The 26899-nt window shown below is 50.4% G+C and overlaps 10 protein-coding genes and 1 non-coding gene across 11 annotated transcripts; 6 read left to right on the forward strand and 5 right to left on the reverse strand.

Annotated features, from left to right (window-relative positions):
- Positions 1–117: 117 nt before the first annotated feature.
- Positions 118–1336, reverse strand: POX_e06245 (2,3-dihydroxybenzoate decarboxylase; the record flags this gene model as incomplete). The annotated part of the gene is made up of 2 exons (XM_050115069.1): positions 118–832; positions 1035–1336. 2 exons carry the CDS (start codon positions 1334–1336, stop codon positions 118–120), a joined length of 1017 nt encoding a protein of 338 aa, XP_049967529.1.
- A 3095-nt stretch (positions 1337–4431) lies between these two features.
- On the forward strand, positions 4432–5655 carry POX_e06246 (uncharacterized protein; the record flags this gene model as incomplete). Its single annotated transcript, XM_050115070.1, has 1 exon — positions 4432–5655. The coding sequence occupies one exon, from the start codon at positions 4432–4434 to the stop codon at positions 5653–5655; it is 1224 nt and encodes a 407-aa protein (XP_049967530.1).
- A 26-nt stretch (positions 5656–5681) lies between these two features.
- POX_e06247 (uncharacterized protein) lies at positions 5682–6617 on the forward strand (the record flags this gene model as incomplete). Its single annotated transcript, XM_050115071.1, has 3 exons — positions 5682–5717; positions 5795–5842; positions 5958–6617. The coding sequence occupies 3 exons, from the start codon at positions 5682–5684 to the stop codon at positions 6615–6617; spliced, it is 744 nt and encodes a 247-aa protein (XP_049967531.1).
- Positions 6618–7008: 391 nt separating this feature from the next.
- Positions 7009–9099, reverse strand: POX_e06248 (CTP synthase; the record flags this gene model as incomplete). Its single annotated transcript, XM_050115072.1, has 6 exons — positions 7009–7413; positions 7478–8539; positions 8612–8717; positions 8774–8820; positions 8916–9004; positions 9075–9099. The coding sequence occupies 6 exons, from the start codon at positions 9097–9099 to the stop codon at positions 7009–7011; spliced, it is 1734 nt and encodes a 577-aa protein (XP_049967532.1).
- A 1249-nt stretch (positions 9100–10348) lies between these two features.
- Positions 10349–12593, reverse strand: POX_e06249 (uncharacterized protein; the record flags this gene model as incomplete). The annotated part of the gene is made up of 2 exons (XM_050115073.1): positions 10349–10962; positions 11099–12593. The coding sequence occupies 2 exons, from the start codon at positions 12591–12593 to the stop codon at positions 10349–10351; spliced, it is 2109 nt and encodes a 702-aa protein (XP_049967533.1).
- Positions 12594–13332: 739 nt separating this feature from the next.
- POX_e06250 (uncharacterized protein) lies at positions 13333–17768 on the reverse strand (the record flags this gene model as incomplete). Its single annotated transcript, XM_050115074.1, has 9 exons — positions 13333–13702; positions 13784–13953; positions 14023–14090; positions 14158–14627; positions 14691–15927; positions 15989–16584; positions 16638–16732; positions 16794–17077; positions 17135–17768. The coding sequence occupies 9 exons, from the start codon at positions 17766–17768 to the stop codon at positions 13333–13335; spliced, it is 3924 nt and encodes a 1307-aa protein (XP_049967534.1).
- A 735-nt stretch (positions 17769–18503) lies between these two features.
- POX_e06251 (uncharacterized protein) lies at positions 18504–19634 on the forward strand (the record flags this gene model as incomplete). Its single annotated transcript, XM_050115075.1, has 2 exons — positions 18504–19223; positions 19293–19634. The coding sequence occupies 2 exons, from the start codon at positions 18504–18506 to the stop codon at positions 19632–19634; spliced, it is 1062 nt and encodes a 353-aa protein (XP_049967535.1).
- Positions 19635–20511: 877 nt separating this feature from the next.
- On the forward strand, positions 20512–21261 carry POX_e06252 (uncharacterized protein; the record flags this gene model as incomplete). Its single annotated transcript, XM_050115076.1, has 1 exon — positions 20512–21261. One exon carries the CDS (start codon positions 20512–20514, stop codon positions 21259–21261), a length of 750 nt encoding a protein of 249 aa, XP_049967536.1.
- A 112-nt stretch (positions 21262–21373) lies between these two features.
- POX_e06253 (uncharacterized protein) lies at positions 21374–21867 on the reverse strand (the record flags this gene model as incomplete). The annotated part of the gene is made up of 3 exons (XM_050115077.1): positions 21374–21478; positions 21548–21664; positions 21733–21867. The coding sequence occupies 3 exons, from the start codon at positions 21865–21867 to the stop codon at positions 21374–21376; spliced, it is 357 nt and encodes a 118-aa protein (XP_049967537.1).
- Positions 21868–22834: 967 nt separating this feature from the next.
- Positions 22835–23676, forward strand: POX_e06254 (uncharacterized protein; the record flags this gene model as incomplete). Its single annotated transcript, XM_050115078.1, has 5 exons — positions 22835–22981; positions 23057–23145; positions 23223–23279; positions 23353–23404; positions 23494–23676. The coding sequence occupies 5 exons, from the start codon at positions 22835–22837 to the stop codon at positions 23674–23676; spliced, it is 528 nt and encodes a 175-aa protein (XP_049967538.1).
- An 896-nt stretch (positions 23677–24572) lies between these two features.
- POX_tR113 lies at positions 24573–24644 on the forward strand. Its single transcript has one exon. It is a non-coding gene; the product is annotated as a tRNA-Met (tRNA).
- Positions 24645–26899: the final 2255 nt, after the last annotated feature.

Genomic DNA, 26899 nt, shown 5'->3' on the forward strand with positions numbered 1-26899 from the left:
ATTCACAAGACTCTTGTCACGTCACTCTGCTCACCTAAGACTACCCGGAAAACGTACTCGGATTCGAACAAGTTGCAACGCTCAACACGGACAATGGGGCCGCAACTTTACATTCATCTAGGCCGTGCTATCCTTATAAGCCCCCAACTTGAAGAGTTTCTTCGCATTCTCCCGTCCAATCTTCAACCGATCCGTATCCGAAATCTCCATATTATCGAACCAGTCACACGCATCCTCAAACGTCTCAAAGGGATAGTCGATACTGAACAGAATCCGATCCGCTCCAACCTCCGCCATACAAAAATTCAACGTCGTGGTGCTGAAATGCCCCGACGTCGTGATCCAAATGTTCTCCGCAAAGTACTGCCGAATCGTCTTCTTGCACGTCTCCCTCAACCCCAACAACTTCTTCCGGTCTTCAAACCAGTGATTGATCCGCCACATGTCGAAGGGGATGTGTTCGCCGAGATGTCCGATGATGATCTGCAGTTTGGGGTGACGATCAAAGACGCCGTTCGTGACCATGCCGAGCGTGTGCAGGGACACGCCATGCGCAAAAGAGAGAGGGGGTCCGACAAGCCATTTTCGATCGGCCCAGAGCTTGTCGTAGATGGTGCCGGTGGGGTTGCGAGGATGGAGGTACAGAGGTACGTCCAGCTCGGTGCAGGTCTGCCAGAAGATATCCCATTTCTCATTGTCGTAGAAGATCATATCGTCGCCGTCGGAGCCGGCGCGCTGTGTGTCGTTGACGAGAGCGCCGAGGAATCCGTACTGGGTGACGCAGCGACGGAGCTCATCTGCGGCTTCTTGGGGGTCGTGCATGGACAGGGTCCTGTGATCAATAAGGAGAATAAGTTAGCACCATTCTCTGCACTGTCAACCTCGCTTCCTCATATCCCCCTCGACATATGGACTCGCTGAAACAAGTCCACATTACCATATCATCACCCTCTCTTCCTTGCACCCATCGCATCAAGAACAAGTGACAAAGTTCAAAACGAAGTGAAAACAATCCAATAAAAAGAACCACTCACGCAAAAGCCGCAAACCGATCCGGGTGCGCCTTGACCTTCTCGGCAATGTAATCGTTAATCTCGACGGCCAATTTCTGCGCGTCCACAGGATCCCAGATATCCTGAACACCGGGTGCCGTGTAGCTGAGAATCTGCAGGCCCACGCCGTGTTTCTCGGCGAAGTTGAGACGGATCGAATCCACGTCGGTGATCTCGGCCACATGCTTCTCGACGTCTGTTGCGAAAAGTCCCGCCCACCAGCGGGTTTTTTTTTGGAAGCGCGGCAGCGCAAAGGCTTCTTCGAGGGCGATTTTACCCAGCATTTTTGGTGGCGTTTGATGTGGAGGGAGGTAGGTGGGTAGATAAAATGATACTTAGAGTGCTAAGAGTGGGCACGTCGAGAATCGAAACGCGATGTTTCTTTTTGTTTTTTGATCTTTCTTCAATGCAAAATTCCTTGCATCACTTTCGATGACAGTGATAGTCGAAATGGGTCAAATTGACTGGTGAAATAGGTCTGCAGTGAATATTTTTGCTGGGAGAGAATCAAAGTGATTCGATGAAATGCATTTTATACCGTTTGACCAGCAAGATTCCCCGCGTCGTACCTCTCCCCCCGCAATTTTGCTCGGAAATCGGCGGCGTTTTAGCAATGCTCTGAACTCTCAACTTCATCATTAAACCGCTAGTAGTAAATTAGAGTGTACAAGGAATATTCTCATAGCGACGTAACTGTCGGATGGCAGGAAGTGCCGGATGCGCACAAGGTACCACCCGTTGGAACTGCACTCCCCAGTTGACGGGCAACCCAGCCGACAAGCTTATGGCGGGCCGAGACTGTGTTCTCCACTCTTGGGGTGTGGAGGGCGGAGCCGCAGGGCGGGGGCGGTTCGGCTGAGACACGTCGGGAAGGCATGATCCGACATGGATAGCTGGATTCCAGTTTTGCGTGGCATGCGAGTTATCTTGGATGGGCTCAAGTGATACTCGGAGAATGGTCTTTGAGAAGAAAGGAATATCAATCTCTCCCATCTAGCACAGAAGGCTCCCACGGGTGAGGAACTGTTCACATATTCTTACAACCATCAGCACGCCAGTTTCACGCGCAACTGTGAAATTCATGATACTAGAGTCCGACCACAAGCTTCATGGATGGATGTGCTGTGAAGGCTGATCATCTATGGGGCCGAGCTCCCGATTGATCACACCCAGCGCAAGCTTAGCAGGGGGGTGGAAGGTTCAAAGGCACCAGAAAGCCCGAATATATCAACTGCGGGTCAATGGTCCCTAACTGCAGGTTGAGTCTGTGGTTGATCCCCTCCGGGTGCATCTAAAGTGCTTGCCCGGCTTTATTGCGAGTTTTCAGCACGAGGAAGATTCAGAGGTACTGAATGAGCCAAGAGTAGGTTGATCTCCCCAGACAGCGCGTAGGCTATGATTCAGGGAGATCGAAGAGACTGGTAGAGAGCCATTTAGTATGAAATGACAAAGGTGTGGTTGAAGAGGTTGAAGAGGTGAGAGAGCTTCGTGTCTATGTACCATGGTCCGTATCGTTTGCTTCCAGATAGAGTGCGCATCCCTGTGAGTTGTTATGTTGTCCATGTGCTCCTAATTGCGGTGTCGACGGATAAGGATGGAGGGGAAAGTAGTGTATTATAGGAATATTTGAAAAGGTTTTATCCATTTATCTACGAAAAGTCCAGAAATTTGGCCGGCCATGTTCGAAGAATATATGGATTGTCTTGTGGTCTCCCACCAGGGCGACCATAATGATTTAGACTACATCCAGGGTCTGTACACTGACTGGGGAGCTGGGTCCGTTGTCGACAAGCTAAATTATACATATGCAGGATGTAGCCGTCAATTCTATATGGGAAAAATAATAATGATAGGTGCATTTATGGAGCAGCCGACTCCTCACAAGTTTATTCCTGCTTTCCATTACTTCTATTCCGATGAATCTTTGAGTGGCCATGGGCATCCTCAAATTGATGGCGCTTCAAATGCTACCCTCTGGCGCATACCAGCATTGTAATGTCAATACGACACATTCTACCTTTGCCATATTAGGCTGGAGGGAGCTCCCTGGAATTTCCAAAGTCCATTTGACCTGCATATCATGTGTCGTTCCATGTGGCTTTGCAGAATTGTGTTACCATCATGGCTGCGTGTCGTGAACTCGTGGGACTACATGTGGAAGTATAACGGACCCCACTAAGCTCACACAAAACACTGCAGATGCTGCTCTAATGTTCCGTTGAAGAAAGGTCACTCAAGCCTTTCATTTACACCGTCGTTGTCCCTTAAAAAATTTGAGGTCTCGTTTCCCAGAATCTACAAAATCAAATACGCTTTGTGGCCGGACCCAGGTAGCTTTTGGCGAGCCTCGAGGCCAAGAGGGACTGTTTCCGCCATCTGCATGTAAGATCCCGTTGTCAACAACCATCCACATACGACTATTTGGCCCCCACACATACTTCGCACCTGAACGTCTTTTAATCATGTCATTTTCGTGACATGAGTGGTATATTCATTTGAGTCTCTACCTGAGCCAATCCAGAACGTCGTGGTTGCCCCAGGCATTTGCCATGAGATCCGATCACGAGATCACGTCCACCACGATGGACCGTCCACCAAAAAGTGATTCAACCCGCTGCATCCAACGGCTCGAAAGAACACGGCCCATCGGGCGGTCTCTGGGCTCAAGTATCCTCAATATGAATGGCCCCTTCAGGGGCTGAGAGGCCAGAGCAGATGGTCCTTCTAGCCTCAAGCGATTTCAGCGTCAGCTCCAAAGAAGCGGCTGCTGCGCCTTGCATGGATGTTGGCCCCGTCACCGCACTTCCGACCACTCAGCCTCTTTCTGTGCTGATCATTATCCCCAAAACAGAACGTGGGCTTCTTCGGGTGTTTTTCTTTTTCCCTCTCTCTTAAGGGGCGAGCGCTGAGCGATTGATTTATTTCGGTGCTGATACAAGGGAACTTTTCGCTCTGCTGACGTTACGCCGAAGACCGAAAGTCTGTAGACTCGGGCAAGCCGCGAGGTCTCACCTGCGCCCAATCAATCCAGAATCAGTAGCTGCGCCTCCATCTTAGGAGAGCCAGCCCTGCATGTCGCTTTACCCCGGCCTACAACCCCAGACCTGGAAGAGAGAGAGAGAGAGGAGAGAGAGAGAGAGAGAGAGGAGATACTAGTCTCCTGATGGGGCCCAAACGATGGGGATATGCCAGAGGGGAGCGGGCGCAATGTGACGTACCGTGCATCTTACCCACCGCAAGATGAGCAAACTTGATGCACCCATTTGTGCCCCGGTCATGTGTGGTCTCGTCTGCTGGGCAGCATTACTTTGTTGGAGCCTCGACATGTGCCTGGGCTCTTAATTCTGGCATAATCCCTCCAAGACAAAATGCAGAGCTTATGGTTCACTCTCCCTTGACGCAGAAAGAGAAAGAAACCAAAGGCCTCATTTCTCCGGCGGCCTTCTATGCTCTCGAATACCAGCTCACCCGGGCTCGACCCACGATGTCTATACCCGCCGCAACCGACAAACTCGACACGGGCGCTTTTGAGCAAGATGAGAATATCAACACACCGCCACGCGACCAGTCTCACAAGCCGATTCCGCAGCGTCCATTCCTCACAGCAGCCGATCGAGCCCGACGAAATATCAATGCAAAACTATCTAACCCTCTCGCGGGATTCAGCCACGCCCAGCTTCGCAAACAAGGGCGCAATTTCGCGCTGACCCATGAGATTGGCGACGAGGATGATGTGCGCGCATTCGAACTCGGCGCCGTCCTTGCCCAGTCTCCCGACCGCTATGCGACCGTCGCCGGTTTGACGGATTCCGAGAAAGAGATCTTACACCGAGAATTTGAACATCGCTGGTCACAACCATGGACCATGTACGCTGTAATCGCGCTCTGTTCCCTCAGTGCGGCCGTGCAGGGTATGGATGAGACAGTCGTGAATGGAGCACAGATCTTCTACAAATACTCCTTCGGAATAGCCGGCGACTCGTCCCGAGATACTTGGCTCGTGGGACTGATCAATTCAGCGCCGTATCTCTGCTGCGCAGTCATCGGCTGCTGGCTGACGGTCCCGTTCAATCACTGGTTTGGGCGACGGGGGACGATCTTTTTGACCTGCTGTTTCAGCGCGATTACCTGTCTCTGGCAGGGGTTCGTCTCGACCTATTGGGCCATGTTCGTGGCGCGCTTTGCTCTGGGGTTCGGGATTGGGCCCAAATCGTCCACGGTGCCCGTCTATTCCGCCGAATGTGCACCGCCGGCTATTCGTGGTGCAGTCGTGATGCAATGGCAGGTCTCCACAGCCTTTGGAATCATGCTGGGGTATGCGGCCGACCTGATTTTCTATCGGGTGGGCAGTAGTTCGGGGCTCAACTGGCGGCTGATGATGGCGTCGGCAATGATGCCTGCCTTGGTGGTCTGCTGCTTCGTGTTCTTTTGTCCCGAGTCACCACGTTGGTACATGAGTCAGAAGCAGTACTATAGAGCATATCAAAGCCTTTGTACTCTCCGATTCCACAAGGTCCAAGCGGCGCGAGATTTGTATTACATGCACACTCTCCTGGAAGCTGAAAATGGGATGAAACTGGGCCAAAACAAACTCCTCGAGTGATAGCGGTTCCCAGAAATCGACGGGCCATGCTGGCTTCGACGATTGTCATGTTCATGCAGCAAGTAAGTCACGATTCGCTCAACGGTTATGATCTCGCTCGAGAAGTCTCGCCTAACATGGCCGTTTTACCTTGACATAGTTCTGCGGAGTCAACGTTATTGCATATTACTCCTCCGAAATCTTTCTTGTAAGCTCCTCCCTCTGAAGACGAACTCGAACAGACAACACGTACCAAACCACCAATCCTGCGTTCCATCCACACCACGAATCCCGCCCGCAATAGCATCTAACAAATCATCCAGGAAGCCAACTTCGCTCCATCCTCCGCCCTCGCCGCATCCCTCGGCTGGGGTGTCATCAACTGGCTCTTCGCCATCCCCGCCATATTCACCATCGACTCCTTCGGCCGCCGCAACCTCCTCCTAACCACATTCCCCTTAATGTCCCTCGCCATGTTCTTCACCGGCTTCAGCTTTTGGATCCCCGAAACCCACCACGCCGCTCGCACAGGCTGCGTCGCTCTAGGCGTCTACATCTTCGGAATCGTCTATTCCCCCGGCGAAGGACCCGTCCCGTTTACATACTCTGCCGAGGCATATCCGCTGTACGTCCGGTCATACGGGATGGCGCTGGCCACGGCGACAACGTGGTTTTTCAACTTTGTGCTTGGTGTGACGTGGCCGGCTTTGCGGAATGCATTTACGGCTCAGGGGGGGTTCGCGTGGTATGCGGGGTGGTGCATTGTCGGATGGGTTTTGATTCTGTTGTTTGTGCCAGAGACCAAGGGGAAGACGCTGGAGGAATTGGATCAGGTGTTTTCGGTTCCGACGAGGTTTCATGCGGCGTTCGGGCTGAGGCAGGTTTTGTACTTTTTGAAGAGGTATCTGCTTCGAAGGGAGGTGGAGCCGGAGCGATTGTATGAGAAGGAGGATGCGGGCTTGGATGGTGGATCGCATGCGTGAGTCGGGCTTATGTATTTAATGATAGGACGGTGAGGATGTGCTACGATTGATGATATTTACGAGACTTTGACGAAGCAATGAAAGTGTGGTTTTAGGAATTCATGTGAATGCTTACGAGGTATAGGTATATCAAGGCCACTCAGGGTGCTTGGTGGAGTGAGTGTAGAAAATGGAGTGTTATTGTCCAATTATCCTTTTGTATTGTTTCTCCGTGGCCAAAATAGGCCACGGTATTGATCATCTATCCGTAGGTATCCATGTCATGCACAAAAATTTGTAATATAATATTGCAACCACAACCTGCCAAGACCAGATTCTGGTCGGTCGAGTAACCGCCTTTTTTTTTCGTCTTATATTTGCCCTCCCAACGCCTCTATCATCAAACCTCACTCTATTGCTGAGTCGGGATACTGCGCAAGCCCTTGTTCAGGGCAGCAGTGGCCTCCTCCAAGCAACCAGCGGCCGCAGCGAAGAAACCAAGGAAAGTTCTGCTGGGAGCCAGGACTCGGCTGAGGTATTCGGGGTGGAATTGCACACCCACAAACCAGGGGTGATCCTTGATCTCAACAATCTCCATGCGCTGACCCGTGGTATCCTTGCCGACAAAAGTAAGGCCAGCCTTCTCGATCTCATCAGCCATTTCTGGGTTCACTTCATATCGGTGACGGTGGCGCTCGGAGATCTGTGAAACGTCGGAGCCGTACAGGGCACGAAGGCGCGACCACTCGGTGCCTGGCTGGAAGATAGAAGCATGCTTTCCAAGGCGCATAGTACCACCCAGCTTGTCCTTGTCGACCTAGAGAAATTGTCAGCATTCATATTCTGTCCGTGTGTGGGAAAAAAAAAAGACGATGCCTTACTTCGGGCATGTAGACGATGGCGTGGTTCTTAGCTTGAGGGTGGAGCTCTTCGCTGCCGCAATCCTCGATGTTCATCACATTGCGGGCATACTCCAGAACGGCGAGCTGCATTCCGAGGCAGACACCAAGGAAGGGGCGCTTCTTGGTACGAGCCCAAGTGATCGCTTGAATCATGCCGGCAGTGTTACGGGTGCCGAATCCACCAGGCACCAGCAGGCCGTCAGCAGTGCAAACCGCATGCCAAGCCTTGTGGAATTCAGCAGGGTTGGTTTCCGAGGCCTCCTCTTCCAGATGGCCGGCGTCAACCCAGATCAACTCGAGTTTCTTGTGGCAGTACATGGCGGCGTGCTCCAAGGCCTTAGACACACTGATGTAGGCATCCTTGAGAGCGGTATATTTGCCAACCAGGGCGATGGACACAGTGTCGTGGGAGTGATCCTGGCCACGGGCAAGGTCCACCCAGTCTTTCCACATCAACTTGCCCTGTTCGACAGTCTGAGCGTCCCGTGTAATAGAAGGCAGATCCAGCAATTCACCGAGGGTGCCAATCAGCTTCTGTTTCTCAAGAAGCAGAGGCACATGGTAGGTGGTCGAGACATTGTGGACGGCAACGACCTGCTTGGTATCCATGGAGCACATGTTGGCGATCTTCTGAACGGTGCTTTCCTCCAGCGGCAGCTCGCAGCGACAGGCAATCAGGTCCGGATTCAGACCTGCGCTGCGAACATCGCTAATGGCTCTTTGGGTGGGCTTCGTCTTCTGCTCGTCATGAATCACAGGGACGTAAGACACATGAATCTGAGCAAAGTTGTTCTTGCCCGCTCGGCGCTGGAGTTGGCTGATGGCGTGAATGAACGGCGCACTCTCAATATCTCCAACAGTACCACCCAACTCGATAATGCAAACATCGGGTTCCCTCCCAGACTCGTCAACGGGAATCTTGGCCACCCGCTCGATCCAATCTTGAATGGCGTTGGTGATGTGGGGGACAACCTGAACGGTCTTGCCAAGGTAACGACCGACACGCTCGCGCTCAATAACTTGCTGGTAAATCTTGCCAGTCTAGGACATCGAGAGATCAGGTGTTAGCAAGACTGGTAAAGCGCCGTGCATGGACCATCAGATATGACTCACGGTAATATTGTGATCACGAGTGAGTGTAGTCAAGAGATAGCGCTCGTAATTTCCCAGGTCCAGGTCCATTTCACCGCCATCGTCCGTCACGTAGACCTCTCCGTGCCTTGTTTAGTCAGTACACCGGCTTTTCTTGGGCATTCGGGGCACGCGACAACTGACTCGATTGGCGACATGGTACCGGCATCGATGTTGATATAAGGGTCGCACTGCAGCACGTGTCAGGAATAAAAGTCTGCACTCAATGGCCATGTTTGTCCAATTGGGGGACAAATTCGGACTTTCTGTGGCTTGGCAGACGAACCTTGATGCTGGTAACCGTGAGACCGGCAGATTTGAGGAGCAATCCGGTGCTCGAGGCAATGATGCCCTTGCCAACACCGGAGATGACACCTGAACCGCAAGAGTATCAATCAGCTTCCATTTTCACAATCCATAGCCCAACCATGCAATTCCAACTTACCGCCAGAGACCAGAACGTATTTCATTTTGACGTAAGCTCCCGACCAGCCTGCAAATGCAGTTGGTGGGAGGGGAGGGAAGGAAGAAAATTGACCTCGGGCAGAAAAAAAAATGAGAGAAATCGAAAGGCGGTGAGCTTCAAGTTCCGCCAGACGCTAAGCCCAACAAGGTTTTCGGCTTCGGCCGGTTGGTGTGGAGTCGCGGAGAGATGAAAACGAAAGATGTGAGATTTGGGCCTAGATCAAGAGCCCATATACAGAAGGAGTTATAGCTCGGATCCTATCGAACGTACGTAGGGATCTCTTCTGTTCTACTTTTGATATTCATCTATCATGAAGGCGTGTTGACTTGAGGCGTATGAATTATGTAGATCTCTCTGTGATCGAGGCTCTTCTGATAAGAGATAAGATGAAGATCCCGCCAGTTTAGCAACCCTGATAACGGGCACCGTAGGCCGACTGTAACATGCAAGGTCTTCGGCGCGTTTCATCTGGGGTTCAGCTAGCTCTTGGGACCGGACCGTTCAAATGACCTCATTTATCTGTACATCCCATCAATCTATGTCCACAAAGCCCTCTCACCTTGAACTTCTAGGGTGTTGTTGGGAAGATCGTTGCTCGTGGGGCTGAGAACATGGGGAGAAAGGTCTGAAAGCTAAGACTAGACCGTCGCGGCTCCTGTCACATGCAAATTCAACAATATCACTATGAGTCATCGAGGTAATGGCGTGAGACATTCATTTTAGTGTGAGAACGATTGGGGGGGAAATGCATGTGACTCACTGTTGTGATAGAAAGGGATTATTCTGCGTGTCTATTACATGAGCACTGGGCACTGAAGTCAATTGTAGGATGTCACGAATCGGCATTTTTGAGTCACGTGAGCTGACATCCGTCAGATAGACACGCTTTCTGGAAAGCTATAGACTTGGTCTCCTCGGCAAGAATCACAAAGGAACCGGGGCTTTTTTTGTAGGATGCTGAAACTCACTTTGAGCTTACTCGTATCTGATGGCTCTTCTAAATATTTCCTGGACCATCAAGGTTCCTTGAAACGGGCAGGTGGCGAGAGGGTACAATGAGAGCATTCCCAGTGATTAAGATTGTTTTCCAAACAGATATCTCTCACACATGATCTAAACAATTGTCCATTTTCAGGCTGCTACGGCTTTCCTACCTCTTCGCTCTCTTTTTGTCACAATTGCACAAGCTGGACACATTGAAAATTTGGAAATTCGTGCGACATTTGCTGGGTGTCTCTGAGTTTTCCTTCATCTCAGGCGGGAATCTGCAGGGACTGCTGATATTTTCTCCGCCACACCAAGCGACGGAGCATTGCCGTGATATCCTCCTTATCGTCGATGCCATGCTTTACGAATAAAAATTCAACTTGTCTGAGTGCCGATTCCAGACGTTTAAGTGCCACCTTGTCTCGTCCCGGTCCTTGCAAGAGGATGCGAGCTTCCTTTCTGCACCGTCGTCGGACTGCACCGATAAACAGGTTCACCCAGGCATTGGTTCCAGCACCCGAGATAAAATCTACACCTCGATCGAGCAGCAGCTCAAGATACGGGATATGATTTTTGTCAAAATGTGCATCTTCCAAGGCACTCCATGGAAACCCTCTTCCACTGTCAACTGTAATGCCATGTGCAATGAGCGAGTCTATCGTTGCTTTGATTTTGCCCATGTCTCTATCACGCGATCTGATCAAAGATAGCGGATGATACGACCCGTTCTCATGGCCTTCATAATGCTGCCATTTGATGAGTTTGAGATGGAGGAGGAGGCCTTTTTCGTACAAGAGATTGACCATCTCCACATCTGCTTCACTGAGAGCACGCGAGAGAGCTCGCTGAGCCACCTCACCATCAAGCTTGCAAGAAAACCCTTGAGACAGGAGGTATCCAACCATTGCAGGACCTCCTTCCATTGCCATACAGAGAATTTCCCAGCTTTTTTTTCACATTCCGGGGTGCCAGTGAACCGAAGAATGGCCGAAGGATTTCCAATGACTCTACCTTACCACGCGCAAGTATGTCATTGAGGGCATAGGATGTGAAAAAGGGTTCTGAGAATTCAGCACCCGCATCAAGTAACATCTTCAGGATATCTGGATATTTGAATGAAGTGAACACAACTGGCGTTCCTAACACCCGATATACGCGTGATCCCCCTGACTTCTTTCGGCAATTTGGGTCTGCCCCGGCAGTCAACAAAACTTTCACGATTTCGCTATTGCCCTCTTGCACCGCTGAGATCAATGGAGCTCTGTCTTGGTTCGTCGGTACGAAATTGACAAGTTCAGGGTATTTGCTTGTTAAGAGCTTGACAATGTGCAGTTGACTCTGTTCTGCCGCCAGAGATAAAGCGGATAGGGTCTTTCTAACGTCGACATATCCCCTCGGCTGTCGTCTCCAAGGCCTTAAAGGCAATGACCCCATACCGATCAGCTGCAATGGAAGCGCTGATTTGGGCACTGTGGCGTTCGCGGGCACACCTCTTTTTAGAAGCAGCTTTACGAGATCTTCCCAGCCACAAGCAGCCGCAGCGAGGAAAAGCATTCGTCGGGCGTCATCTTCGGCATCTCCAGAGGTGGCGATCGACTCCAGGTCCATCGCCTTCCTCAACTTCTCCGCTATAGCCACATGTCCCAAGAAGCCAAGAGCAAGAAGTAATTCAACGACCTTGCAAGTATTCTCAACATCGACTTGAGCTCCTCGACTCAGGAACAGGTCCACTGTCTCTGGAAAGCCACATAGGGCCGCCAAGTGTACAGGTGTCCAATGATCATCTGTCAAGTACTCCATATCTGCGCCCTGGTCTATCAGGTAGCGGACGACTTCAGTCTTCCCGCTCATTGCAGCAGCACATAGCGGCGTCATTGTTTGTCCGAAATGCAAAAGATCGATCGGTACACCACGCTCGACGAGGTGTTTCACGAGGGCAATATGACCTCGGTTGGCAGCTAAGTGAAGGGGCGAGCCCATCTCGTTGTTCGGTAGAGGCCGCGTTGTTCCATCTGCATAATCCAATATCACCCTCACAACGTCTAGATGGCCTGCGAGAGCGGCCAACAGAATCGGGCTATCACAAATACCCATCTCATTCCATGGAACACAATTCCTCCAGAAACACCTCCACTGGATTAAGTCACTCTTGTTGATATCGAACTCTCTGGTGTACGTTGTGCAATGAGGGTTGACACCGTGATCAATCATCACTTGAACGATAGGTGCATATCCAGCGTAAGCGGCAAAGACTAGGCTAGATTCCCAGTCCTTTTTGACCGATATTGCACCCGCTCTGAGAGCGTGTCGCGCAGTCTGCTCAGCGTTGTTGTGCGCGGACCATTCAAGCGACGACGCTTTTGAAAACACCACGTTGTGCCTGTAGAGCGAGTCATTGAGTAGACGATACAACCCTTTGCAGGTTCGAAGCAGCGAATTCAGAGACCACTCATCATCGAGTTGATCGGAAATTGCAAGAATGGTCTCCGGGGGCAGTTCCAGCAAGGCCATGGTTTCGAATATGAGGTAAAAGTACACCCCCTAGTCTCCAGATGATTGCCTTGGTTGAATGGCTGCAAGTACCAAGAGCTGAGCGATGAAAATCGGTGTATACAACTGCCAGATTGGATTTAGACTGGCAATCTGCAGTGAGGAAAGAAGCGAGACTCAGGAGTTGGACATCGTAGAAGCATCGTGGCTGAGACGCTCTCAGCTTACGCTAGACCAAAATCATCTCGGGCGCATCTCAGGCGCGTTTCATCGAATTACTGATGTCGCCAAGAGCTACCTTTTCGCGTCTTCCCTGGAGTCTTGGCAGAAGCGACATGAATCGGGTTTTCTCACCGGGTATCACAGAGTTTCTCAAGCTAGTTAGACATCATCCGCATTAGACAGCAAGTATAAGCAGCATACTTGCAAATGTGGATGGTTCGTCGTGGGCTGTGTCCCTTCGAGACGTCGAGTTGCAGGCGTATTGCTGCAATCTGGGTCACATACTTGTTGCACGTGAGGATAACACGTGGTTTTTTTCCTCTTTAGAGACTCAAACACACTAGTAAGCAAATGTATCTGTCACCCGGGTGTAAGATTGTGCACTCTTCGTTGGGCCTTTCTCGAAGTAAGTCACCAAGGTCAATGTGCCAGAACTGTTTCCACAAACAATACTTCAATTCAAAATAGAACATAGATGCTACATTGACAAAAATATATGGCAAAAATGGAGACGAATGATCAGGGGAGGCAGCCTAGCTTATGGCACACCACAAATCTCGGGATGATCAGGTGAGGTAAGACAAAGGGACTGTGCCACGACTTCAAACGGTTGGAATGGCCCAGCAGCAATCGCGGTCTTACCAGTACCAGAGCATTGGTTTGCAGCTGTAATGGTAAAGTCGCGCATAACCTGTCCCGAAATGACTGAATAACCGGGGAAGCCACCGAAAGAAGGTAACTTGTCCGAGATGACAAATGCACAGCTATTGTACTGGGCGACCAGACACCAGTTGTTCGTGACAACGCCCTCGGTGTTTGTGGTTGTTCCACTGCGGATGCAGGTCGTTGATGGATTTTGAGTTGTGATCGTTGACCACTGCTGGAGGACCTGACCTTGGACGATTTGGCTGCAAAGAGTGATCAGTACCTAGGGTGGATGCAAGTGTTTGGTGTTTGACTCATCATGGGAGGAGTTGTAGGCTACTTACCCGCCATATGGGAATAAGCAATCAACCATTCTGGCGGCCCCAGCGACGCTATCAGATCCACAGGTAATGTCTGGATTTCGACTATGCGGGAAGATAGGTGGGATGGGCGATGACCCGGTACCCGAGCCTGCTGGGTCGGGGATTGGATTTCCACCACAGGCTTTGCTGGCCTTCATTTGGGTAATAGTTAGTCATAAGGACTAGAGTTAACAAAACGGTAAGAGAATGATTAGACCAACCCGAATTTCAACGTGAAGATTGATGGATGATGTCCCTGGCTGCACGCTGGCAACCATGTCGACGCTCGCTGCGGATAAATTTTATCAGAGAGTTTTCCTCGTAAACATAGCACTGAGGACCAGAGTATCACTCACTGGGTAGCGGATTGCTGGGGATGTCAAAATCAACAAACGTAGTCGATGACTTGGGATTGGTGCTAGACGGCGACATCAAAACGTTCCATCCTGTTACCGATACCGACGATGCCTGCACCGTTGCTCCGTCCAGATCATAGCCGTAGCTTCCGAATCCGAGTAGATTGTAAAGATTGATGTCAACGGTGGTCTTTCCAGCCGGAATAGCAATAGTCCAGGTATTCGAATAGCTTTGGATCGTTCCCGCCCAATTGCATTTTCCGCCAGTTTCACCTGTAGATTGACCCCAATCAGGTACATCACCAGGGCTGGGGTAGTTTGTCAAAGAGGTTGCAAAAGGCATTCCGCAGTCATCTTCATTCTGTTCCTCGTCGCCTGCACTGTCGTCTCCCTCGGGGCTTGAGGTACTACCGGGTGGCGGTGGTGCTCCAACCGGGAGAGGCGCACCGGGGACAACGACGATTGGGGGTCTAATCTCACGTTAGATATTTCATGATCAAGCTGTTCACGAAAGAAGGAAGAGAAAATCTTACAGAACAGGCGGCCACTCATCCGCAGAACAGAACTGCATACAGTTAGGGATCATCGCAGGAGGGATCGGAATCGGAATTGGAGGCGGCAAAATCGGAGGTGGACCACCCGGCCAGTTCCCACCGGTAGGCACGATCAGGGGCACAGTAACCACTGGATTGGGAACAACGATGGGGGTGACTGTTTGACCTGCTCCTACAACAACGCTGATGGGCTGCACGGGCAGTCCGGGTGTCTCAATCACTGGTGGCGTGACAACCACTGGTGAGCCAGAGATCGTAGTTGTGTAGGGCGGAGGTCGAATAGGCCTGATGGGCGTAGGTGGAGGCTGAAGAACGCAAGGAATGTGGCACGACACTGTCGGGCTGGGAACGTCCCAGATCCAAGGGGGCAGGGGAACAACTGATGAGGGAGCGTCAAGTGTTCCAGTAGTGTCGAGTCCAGTCCAGCCAACGATGGTGCCGAGGAAGCCATCCATATTCTCCAAAGCCAAGACATCAGAGCTGCTGCTGCCTTGGATCATAGAAAAGACTCCCTTGGTATATAGGTTGGCGATAAAGACATTGTTACTGTCAATGACACGAGTGACACGCTCTTGGCAGGCCTCAATGCTTAGACAGGCCTGTGAGTACCACTGGAACCAGCTGTAGAAACCAGCCCCGTAGATCATGACCTCGGATGACCCAATAACTTCCAATCCCCAGGCGTAAGCGCAGGTCGACGAGTCTGGGTTGCAGTAAGTGAAGGTAGGATCGTCGGGTAGGGCAAATGCTCCAGTGAAAGGAGCAGGAGCCTTGGGAGTGGGCTGATAGTATGGCGTCTCCGTCTGCAGTGTGGCGGCAAAAATGTTCTTCGCATGGTAGAAACGGTATTGGTAGAGCGTACAATGCTCTGCCCCAGTGCCCCATAGCCACACAGGACCCTGGGACTCGATCAGAAGACACCGCGCAGCATATACGGAAACTTGATCCTGCGATGGAATATCCAAGTCATGATCCGCGGTCCAGACCCAGACATTCTCCAGGTACAAAGATGCGGAGGACGTTATATGGAACAGCGTGGTCGCCGCAATACAGTTGGGATCAGGTTCAACCTGAGTCCATGGACAATCTGCATATTGCAGGTTACTGCCTTGCCCGCCTCCGACACGGAAGTGCGCATCCCACATGCCAGCAGAGCCTTGAGATGCCTGTGCGAGATTCCACTCCATCAAGATGGCCCCCGCAGTTGCTCCTTGAACTGTAGATTTCCTGACTCAGCATTGCTTTGAATCATAAAAATTGAAAGAACATCTTCTTACCAGTGAAAAGCATATCGGAGATTTCTACGTCTCCCACATCCCCGCTCTTTCCCACTCGAATCATAACCCTCGGGTTGGAGATGTCAGAGAACTTGTCACCAAATCCCATGATCTCACTCCACGCTTCACCGACAATTTTTGTTCCAGGCGGGACCAAGACTGTATCCGAAACCATGTAGGTACCGTGTGGGAAATAGACGACTGAGCCACCGGCAGACGCAAGAATGCTGTTGATTATAGCAGTATCATCACTTCGACCATTCCCAGCAGCTCCAGCTGCTCGGATATCGATAAATCCACCAATACCAACAGCTTGATATTGAGGTTTTGATCTGGCAAACCAACCCGCCGAGGAGCGTAGAGACGACGGTGCCGCGCTCTTTGCGGAGGGAGAGTAGGCACCGTTGAGGAAGTTCATAGTCAGGGTTTCCCCGTTTTGAATGAAGTTATTTCCGTTGCCGTAGTTGTCGATTAGAACATCGCCACCCGGCAGGACGGTGGGACCTCCCGAGTAACCGATAGCGATGGGGGCGTTATTCAACTGCACGTTCTCCAACATGATGTTGGTTCTGCCAGATGTCAAGACCGCGATTGGCCTGCCAAAAGTTAGGTTTGCTTCACGGAAAGGCAGAGTTCAGGAGCGACCTACACGTTGGTGAAAACAGAGTCAAGCACTGCAATGGCAGCCACACCTTGGTTGTGCTCTGCGGTTGCACTGGTCAACGCTGTAACATTGATACCAATCTAGTTTGTGGGTCAGCAGCCAATTCGAAGAGACCTTGGTCTAAATGTGAGAGATACGTACCTGGCAAAGAAGGATGTCCAGTCCATGCCACGTCCAACCCCAATCCCAGATCATCTCAATAGCCTGAACGCAGTATCGGAACTTAAGATTACGTGAGGTGAACTGTTGACTTCCGCACCACATGCCAATAGCACCTCCTGTGAAGGTGAGATCTCCGAGGTAGCCGCCAGATCCGTTCTCCATGAAGATTCCAACATGAGTGGTTCCATCTGCCCTGCTCATGACGAACTCAACATTCTCAATACTGGTGGCCTGGCCAACCTGCCAGTGAATACCAGTCGGGGCTAATACATCGTTAGGAAAAGTTTCGTCTCAGTCGAGAGCTTATCCCGTAGACATACCATATCCATCAGGGGTCACGTTTGGGCACCCCGAAATATCGATGATGAAGTTGCGAATTTGACGATAAAAATTACTCTGAGGGACATACCACTCGGCACCACTGGCACCAGGTATGTAAGTGTTGGCGGAGATGACACCAATACCAGCAAAAGTGGGAGCAGCCTTCAAGGTCGGAAGGGCGTTTGGATTTCCAACAAATTGCGTATAATAGTATTGGATCAAAGGGGCTGAGACAAGATACGTGCCAGAGGGGAAGTACACCACAGCAGGGGTGATGCTGGATGAGCCACACGCCTCGCCGCAGCGGTTTCCGTCAGTGATGGCCCGATTAATGGCCTCAGTGTCGTCTGTGACACCGTCTCCAACAGCGCCGTAATCCTTGACGTTACGGAAGACTTGGTAACCCGAATCTCCAAAGGCCGAGATACCATGGCTTGCAGACTCATACCAATATCCTCCATCACGACGTGTGTGGACGTTTAGTGCCTCGTCTGCATGTGAAGCGGGGATGGAAGCAGATGTGGACCATTTTTGAACGACGGTCCGATCGTAAGGAATGGATTGATTGAATGGCGATGCCGAAGCAATCGTGTGAAGCAGAGAAGAAAAAAAAAGGAATGAAAAGGCTCTCATTTTGCCGACGAGCGGTGAGACCGCGATTGCGTTTCTTCTCGTTTAATAGAAGCTCATGACAGATTCAAGGAGTGTATAGATGAACGAGCGTGTGGACTGTAGAGGGTTCGCAACAGAACGACAAGAAAAAGATAGAAACAAAGGGAGCGAAACTGGAGCACTAAATTGGTTGTCGAAGCTGACTTTATCATCGACATAGAGGCGACTTGAGTCCACCGGGGTTTGAACACACCCCATGTCTTGCCAAATCGAGCAAGACGATTCATATCCACACGGATTGTGCCTCGGAGATTGCAAGCGCAGAATGGCAATAAGAAAAATTGTGGATCCTCATCCCGAGGAACGATCTCGTTCCTGCAGAGAGTCTTCGAAGAAGTCTAATCCACGGGGTCTGTGCGGATCATACTAAAATAGCGTGCATTAATTATCACAGGGGCTCCACCAGCTCGCAGTTGACGATATTCCATTTGGGTACTAGCTAGTCGTTAGCGACTAAGCACCTGAATCCAGCGCAATATCCGTTATGCCCTCAAATTTCCGATTTCTCCTGGCAAAGGCAAGTGGTTCCGAGGCTCGTCCTCACTCGGAGTCACTGATATCTTTTTCGGGAAGAAATGTGGCGGGTTCGGGTTTTACTTTAGTGCTTACCTTGGCGAGACGGACGTCGAGAATGATTATAATGTCTGTTCCTCCAGATCTTCTCCTCTGTGGAAGTGAGCTCATTTGCGAGTAAGTATGAAGTCCTCAACGTGCGTCTTGCTGGCTTTGAGCCTCGTGGGTGGTTCGGTGGCCCTGGACCGAGTGACCTCAACAGTGGCCGGAGTTGCTGAATACACAGGCCAGCCTGTGGATGTCTATGGTCCTCTTCCGACGCTCATCTATAATTGCAACAATATGCCTTCAATTTGCAAAAATGTGCAAGAGTATTTGGACGACAATGGTCTTCAAATGGGTGGCGGGTTGGACTTCCACTATGACTCTGACGGATCGAGTACGAAGAAACGTCGCAGACAATCGTGCCCCGGCTCATCGGCCTGGACGAACAGTCTACCCTTTCCATGTGGCAGTGATCCGGCACAGCCGAACGTTATGCCAGGTAATTTGCCTGCTCGTGTCGGACCTCTTGCGACCTGGTTGAACCCCGAGTTTGAGATGGAGATTCCGAATCTCCTCGGAACCGGTCCCAGTGGAATGAGATACACCTGTGACGAGTTTCCCGCTGCATCGTATGTTCCTACCATCATCTCCCCAATCGCTGCCGCTTCTGACATGCTTTTCTCCAGCTGGATTGAAGGAGGTGTGAATGGTTTGCAGCCGTACACCAGTATATACTGCGCACCCAAGGCCGTATCTTGTGATTCCAATGTTTGGGCCAATGTCCTGCAGGGCAATCCGAATTATCCCAACACTCAGAGTGAACAGGACTGGCAAGGCCGCGCGCACGCGTTACTTGGAGTAAGTGACCTCTATTGCCCATACTGAATGGCCTGGCTCACTGGACTAATGGAGTTGGGACTATCCTAGAATTACGCCAAAGCACGGAGCTCTTGGCAGAACCCGGTGATGAAATTCCACTTTACCACCACCGCATTGGCAGCCGGTAGTGCTGCCACCGCGGCTCAGATTGTGATGCCCGCCTATCCGGGCAAACCCGCTCAGACAGCATCTTCCAACACCAAGCGTGACTCGATGAAGAAGGTCGACGGTGGGTTCCACTGTACCGGCAAATTCTGTGAGGAGCTGAAGGGTGCTGGCTTCGCTATTGATGCTCCACCACCCAGCGCCTCCTTTGAGTTGCACCGGGGGACCGGCGATGTCACCCATGCCGATTCTCCACATGCTACTTTGCATATTCTTACCGTCTAGGCGTCTGGTGGATATCTTTCCCTTCAGGGTATAGATCGTGATAGTATAATTGATCATCGTTTTGTGGTGTTGTACGAGTATACCAGAATCAGTGATAAGACTCATCCTTCTTTCTCATACGTATTTCCTCACTCAGCCGGTCAATGCATCTGACACCTAAGCACAACAAAGACAGAGTGAGTGAGGGAGATACTACAGTACGCACGTTCTTTTCGAGGACCTTTCTGTAAAGTGACATTTTCCCGCTTTTCGTCTGAGTTCCCGCGTGGCAGGGGGAATCACTCGTGCAGTAGATGCTGTGAGGACCGTCTTACTCTTGCTTTTAGGTTCGAGTTTCTTTTCTTTTTCTGTTGTGGAGCTTGCAGGTGAGGGAATTGCCTTGGGTGCTCGGGTGGAAGAATCTCGCCCTAATTCCATCAACTCCTGCTTGGCACGCCACCGCCGCGGCGTGTTGAGAGCGGACAGAAAGTGAAAGGCGCAGCAAAGTGGAATCGGATCAGGCGCCAAGTGTGGACTTGCAACCCCCCGACCCGCTGACAGACCCACCGCGTAAGCTTTCGTCAGCAATTGGTGGACACTCGATGTCTCGGCACTGGACTTTACTCTTTCAATGTCACATGGCGGATTTTCGAGCATCTCGCTGTTGAGTTCATCTCGCTAGCTACTAGTGGCCACACTACTGCAGGAGAAACTGATTATGCACGGTTTTTTGGACATGTGGTCACTCCGTTGACCCCTGAGCCGGGCAACGTTCCACTGCTTGGCAACCGATTTTTCCTCTTCTAGTCCTTCAGGCGACCATACTCACGCCGTCAAATTTCCCCCTCCACAACATTTGGGCTCGATCACAATCAAGTGCTTCGACCAGAGCAAACAAATGGATCCCTCACGCGCCATGACCCGGGTGCTCGGCACCTCGGAGCTACTCGCTTCGATTCTCAGCCATCTGCCTCAGGGGGACTTGCTTCGGCTGCAACGGGTGTCTCACTCGTGGCTTTCACTGATCAGAGCGTCACCCGTTCTATGGCCCACCACCTTCACGGGCCAGAGCGATTTCCGGCATACCACGACGGGAACTCCGCGGTTGAACACTTTCGCTATCAGCTGTCTCCGCTGGTCGCCTAGTTTGGAGACCGATGCGCTGAACACGGCTGAGTTCCGCTCGGTCCAAGCGGATCAGACTCTGCGGGCGGTGGCTTATGAGAACGCTTCTTGGAGGGCTCAGTATCTGACCTGGCCCCCCGTGTCGAGAATAACCGTCGTGCATGGAACGATCTCCCAGGAGGAACCCGGGCTTCCCGACTTGATCATTGCCTCTCGCCAGGGTGACCCAGAGCCCCTCGAGTCGCAGGAACAGAGTGAGGATTCCGACTCTGACTTGGACGACGAGGCGCCTCCCCTCGTCTTGTATATCGAAGACTTTCCGCACAATGCTGGTCGGGAGTGCCATGGGATCCGCGTCTTGGACCTGATTTATGGCCTTCGACTACATTATCTGCAGTACTCTTTCAGCTTGGAACACTATCTCCGTCCGGCATTTGAAGCTCCCAGAGGAGGGGAAATTCTTGCTGGTCTCAAAAAGTTCCCACGCAAACTTATGCTTGATGTTACCGTGCCCAATATGTGATATCAACGACGATGTCACTCAACAGAATGACTCTCAATTTCAAATTGGCCAACAAAGAGACTAAACAAAAACAAAACCTCTCGCTCCTCAAACAAATTATCTTTCCGTACATCTAGTTGCCAACGACGGTCGAATTAAACCCATCCAGTGTCTTATACACATCACTGCGGTAGTTGTGCTTGTCCACGCCGACCTGACCGAACAAGGCTTGATATGGCTGTTGTACATTAGATCAAACCACCATCCTTTCATTTTTCGTTTTCAAGTGGGATGGTCCATTGCTCACCTTTTCAAGTGCAATCGTCAAATCCTCTTCCTTTCCCACTCGAACCAGGTTTGCCTTGTTACTGATCTTGGGGGACTGGAAGGGCTGTGCGTGGCGACCTTTCTGAGAGTGCGGGCCCTACACAAAGAGTCAGCTTTCCTTCCTCACGCCTCCTCTCAGGCAATTTTCTTCATGTCGTGACTGACCCCAGTCGAATATTGACCACGTGAGCCGCGAGCCACCGCCTGATCATGATGGCCTACATGCTGCATCGCTCGAGCAGACTCGGCTGGCGCAAATGCGAGGTAAAGAGGAGATAGTATAGCGACAATGCGAACCATTTTGATTCAGTAATGATGATTCACTTGAATATCTCACAACATGTATTGATGCGGGTAGGTGAGATAGAGGCGACGACCCAAGTAATACTCATAGACACTTAGCAAAGTAGATCAGGGGCATATACCATGTGCTAGTGGATCTCGGTTCTTCGAGTGAGAAATCCCTGCACAACATCCTGGTACAGATCCCTTCACATCTATTACCGACCTGCAGGGATTTTTCATCTAGACGCATTGATCCCACGCGCAATCTGCCGGGCGCAAATCCGGTTCCGCCAGTGGTGATTCAGGTTACATTCGATTCGGGTGCAAGCGTTTTATTTTCTTTTTCCTTTGCTTCTTTTCGAAAGGGGATCCACAAGCGAGTACGACCTGCAGGCTTGTGGCTAGTGCACTCCGTCTCCATCGGCAGCTGTCAAATGAATCTGAGACATTCCTCTGCACCCATCCATCCCACGCCAATGGACGACTTAGAGCCCACCAGGAACAGGAGCTGCGCCTTGGGTGGTTCCACCGTCGGACCGTGGCCCCGCCTTGGTTCATCACCGCACGGACCCTAACCTTATCTGGCTGCAGCACAAATGGAGCTAACTGCGCGCCAACCCTATTTGGGAGTCATCCCCGATGTGCAAACACCACTTTCCATTTTAGTATATTCATGCACGACTGCGGCTGAAGACACGAGGGTGTGGTTGTTCTCGTTTTTGGGGGGAGAGACGGGGACTTGGAGAAGTCTATACTGTATCTCCTTTGGGCTGTGCAAAGATAACTTTTTTCCGGAGTCTTTTTCCGCTTCAAATTCTGTTCATCTTACAAACATCGCTACTCGAATGTAGTCCACGCTAGCAAGCCTCCAAAATCTAGACCGACTTCGAAGTGAGAGTATAAAGTTCAGTTGGGTTGACCATCTTGTATTTTGTGAAGATCAGACATCATCACCAATTCTTCCAGTTTCGAAGTATTCACAATGCGTGTTGCAGCTGCCTTTGCCGCCCTTCTCTCAGTGGTTGCCGCCGTGGTGCCATCCACTTCTAGGGCCCCCGCGCCTGAGGGCGAGCAAGTAGAATGGATCACCCACGAATCTAATAGCCTCCAGAAGCGTATTGAGGGTGGTGTATGTTCAATCTATCCCTACTCTGTTTCCAAGATCGACGTTGGGCCATATTTTTGACATTCAGGATGCTTTCAGGTCATGATCTGTACCGACCTCAACTGGGGTGGCCAGTGCGGATTCGCCAAGCAGCCATGGGATGTCTGCATTCGACTTGATTCTCCCTGGTAAGTTTCTTTTTTTATAATGCATCCAGTGAAACTCGCCAATGCAGACGAATTGACTAACATGCTTGACCTTCCAGGTGGCACTCCATCACTTCTATCGGCCCTGATGAGTACAATGCTATTGTCGCTTACGAGTATGTTGAAGATTACTCACAAGCCCATCCTCCATCATCTCCCTCTCTCTGTGTCAACTAACCCATTCTGCAGGGACTACAACTGCGAGTCTTCAAACACCCTCACTATCTGGAACCCCGGTTACGTATGCTCCCCCATCCCGTCTTCAGCTAGAGATCTACTGCAATTTCAAGGTGAATCAGGTCAAATGTACTGACGTAAACCCTATCACAGTCCGATTTGACCTCTGCTGGCTGGAACGACCGCATCGGTAGCTTCAAGGTCAAGCAAATCTCTGGTCCCAATTGCCTGTGGGACTACGGTGTCCCCCAACTGCCCAGCATCAACTGCCGTGTCTGCTGTAACAACTGCAACCGATCTGGTACCGGCTGTTGTCCCGCGGGCATGTTCTGCTAGACATAGACTCGGGTTTTTGACGAGACATGCACACAAGACCTTAGCACCAAGTCTCTTGATAGTTTTTTTCAAGCTTTCCCCCTTGACTTTCGGTCTCTCGGGGAATAATCAGCAGCTCTGTACTAGGAAATTAATCCGATCATGGTTTTTGCTAGCGGCTGAAAGCGGGGATACTTGTTCCCAAGATCACTGAGATCATACTACATAGCGATAGGGAAAGTAGTGCAGAATATCATCATTCATCAACGCCATCTATAACAATGCCAAAGGGTTGCGGACTTTCATTTGTCGGCAATTTCCAACCCAATATAGCGCATCTGATATGAGTGCCCAAAAAACACCAAAGTTCCCTCGATGACAAATGATATTGTTCTATTGAAGGTCGTGATGAGTGGAATCACGGTTCAGTTCAACATTTTTTGAACAAACACTCATAAATAAAGGACTCGATCAGCAATTCACTGCTAGGGCTGAGAGCCGCGATCAAATGACTCCCCTCTAACATGAAAGCAGACCCGACTCACTTTGGCGGTCAAGGCTAAAGTTGCAGAAGCAAGATATAGGACACAAGTAGAAGAAGAACAATCAAGTCAATAACACGGACAGAAATCTCACTCAACAAGTAATGCTTCAGCATCAATTTATCGACAAGCAGAAAGCCCCTAACAGGGCTCTGACACCCTATATAGAACTGTAGAACGGTTCGCAGGACGATCTATCATTGGCAGCCTTAAACGAGGCCCACTTGCGGATCCGCTAGGCCTGACTGGGACCTGAGAGTATCGCCGCGCTAGGTAATCCCAAAGGGGTAAAGCGCATGCTCCACTCGGATGACTCACACAGCAGACTTTAGAGTCCTATCATATTGCACAAAATCCCGTAATTTTTCAACAACAAGCAAGCTGGCGCATAGGAAGCGCGTCGGGCTCATAACCCGAAGGTACCTGGATCGAAACCAGGGTTTGCTATCTTTTTTCCATCTTTTTGTTTTCTCAGTGCTACCCACTTTCCATTCTTTTTCCTTTTTCTTCTTATTGTGAGTCAAGCTAACTCTGCCCACCAGCATGGCGACCGTATGTTTTTTTTTTCTGATAGTCACACTGTATACCATCAATCATAACTGATGAGAAATCCAGATTATCTTTGGCTATATGCTGGTGTTAATTTTGGGTGTCAACATGAGTCAGGGTTGCATGTAGGGGACTAGAGCCCACCTCACTATTCGTGCCGGGTGATATATATACGAGAGTGCCGCCCGGGATTGCTACGTCCACCACATACAAGCCCGGGCAGAGACACCCACATACTAAAGAATCCCTAGGTAGGTCCAAGTGCAGTGATTGAAGATTCAATCCACCCAAAAAATAAAATGTCAATACATTATATCTATACGTATTCGTGACCTCTCAAAAACAATCCTAAACCCTCCAAAAGCAAACCCGACGTCACTAGGCAAAAACAAACACATAACACTTCTAGAGGAATGGAGTTATGATACAACATCCTCAAAAAGCGATAGGTGTTCGGGATTGGCGGAAATCTATCCTGGATAGCTCCCGCCACGCTCAGACACGTATATAGGACCACCTGTGACGTACTATGTACACCCTCCATCAACAACGTAGAAATCAGTTCTCCCTGGAACCGGGCAAGGACGCATTCAACATTCAACATTCACCACCTCATTCACCATTCACGCACTTGATGATCCCCTTCCCTGACCTGCATCCCTCGACTGCATCAGAATACGCTCCACCGTCGATTTGGAGACATCTTGTCCCAAATGTGCAACAATCGCACCATAGCCCCAATCCGGGTGCTGGCAGGCAATGCGATGAACACGCCGTCTCGTCTGCACAGTGATCTTACTTGGTGATCCGGTACGAGGCCCTGACTTGAGTGTGTGATCGCTGTTCCAGCGGTCGCGTGTAGAGTAGACGGTTCCGCGAGTGACTTGGAACTAAGCAGCGATTTTGGTGCATGACTCGCCGTCTTTCAGACAAGCGAGGATGGCTGCGCGCTGCTCGGGGGATAGTTCGGCATTGCACTTTCGATTAGGATTGATGGCGGGCGTGGAAGAGTTCATTTTGGATTTTAAGTGGATGAAAGAGTGATTTTTGCTCTTCTTGGTATAGTGTGCCTGGTAGAGGTGGTAGGAAATCAAAGGTTCAATTCTGAAGACCAAAGGCGTAACTGTAGTGGAACGGATGAAAAGTGCTGGGAAGATAGGGGCTGTTGCAGAACGTAGGTCGCGTATATATGCTCGAAGGTCGGATGTATGTGGACTCTGTCTACTTTTAATTTTGAATGTACCTCGCAATATCTAGCGGTAACATGGAGTAACGGGTATGATTCTATAGAGTAAAAATTTCTTTATAGCAAATATCGGATCTTTATGAATTATACCTATCTCTGTATTTGACAAATTAAATAAAATACTTATATTAGCTAATCAGTCTATTAAAGAGTCTAAGGCCTTTTTTGAAAATATTTTAAAAAGAAATAATAAGCATTAAACTATCAAAATAATATAAGCGCAGGTCTATTTGCGACTGTAAATCTTATATGAAGGATTGTAAAGGGAGTGTAATATTCTAACTCATACTATAGGTACTTTGAAAAGTCAAAGTGGGTATGATCCACACACATCCGACCCTTACGTGCGCGACCTGTATTCACGTCACGGGGTGTTACTCACAACGAAGGACATCACTAGAAGCGGCAACATGTGTACTTGCAGGACTTGTGGCCAGGTACCCGGATGTACCACTAGCCAGATTCCTTAGCGATCGCGGGAACTTATAGTCAGAGTGATAAAGGGTCTCTCGCCTACTCAGTGGAGGGCTTCCGCCATCCCCGTTTAAATCGCGTCGTTGTTGCTTCGCTTCATTATTTCTCCTCCCTTGTCATGTCAAAACTTCGCGTTGTTGCTTAGGGCTGTGTGCCGAGACTCAGTGACTGGTCTTTCGGTGTAATGAACTCATATCGTCTCCCGACTGTAAAGACGCACAGACGGTTCATCAACTCAAATTAACCTCTGGCGCACGTCCCGGGGACCAGTCTACTAGGTACCTGGGGATCCAATTGTCTACTAGTACTAGTCTACAGTCTAAAAGTATTAGCCTAGTGCTCATTAAGTAGCTCAGACTGATCCTTTGCCTCATGACAAGGTACCGTTCTTCGAGTGAGATTCCGCCGTGGCGACCTGATTGATTAAGATCCG

The sequence above is a fragment of the Penicillium oxalicum genome, chromosome V, assembly GCF_001723175.1.
Source record: "Penicillium oxalicum strain HP7-1 chromosome V, whole genome shotgun sequence".
Taxonomy (NCBI): Eukaryota; Fungi; Ascomycota; class Eurotiomycetes; order Eurotiales; family Aspergillaceae; genus Penicillium; species Penicillium oxalicum.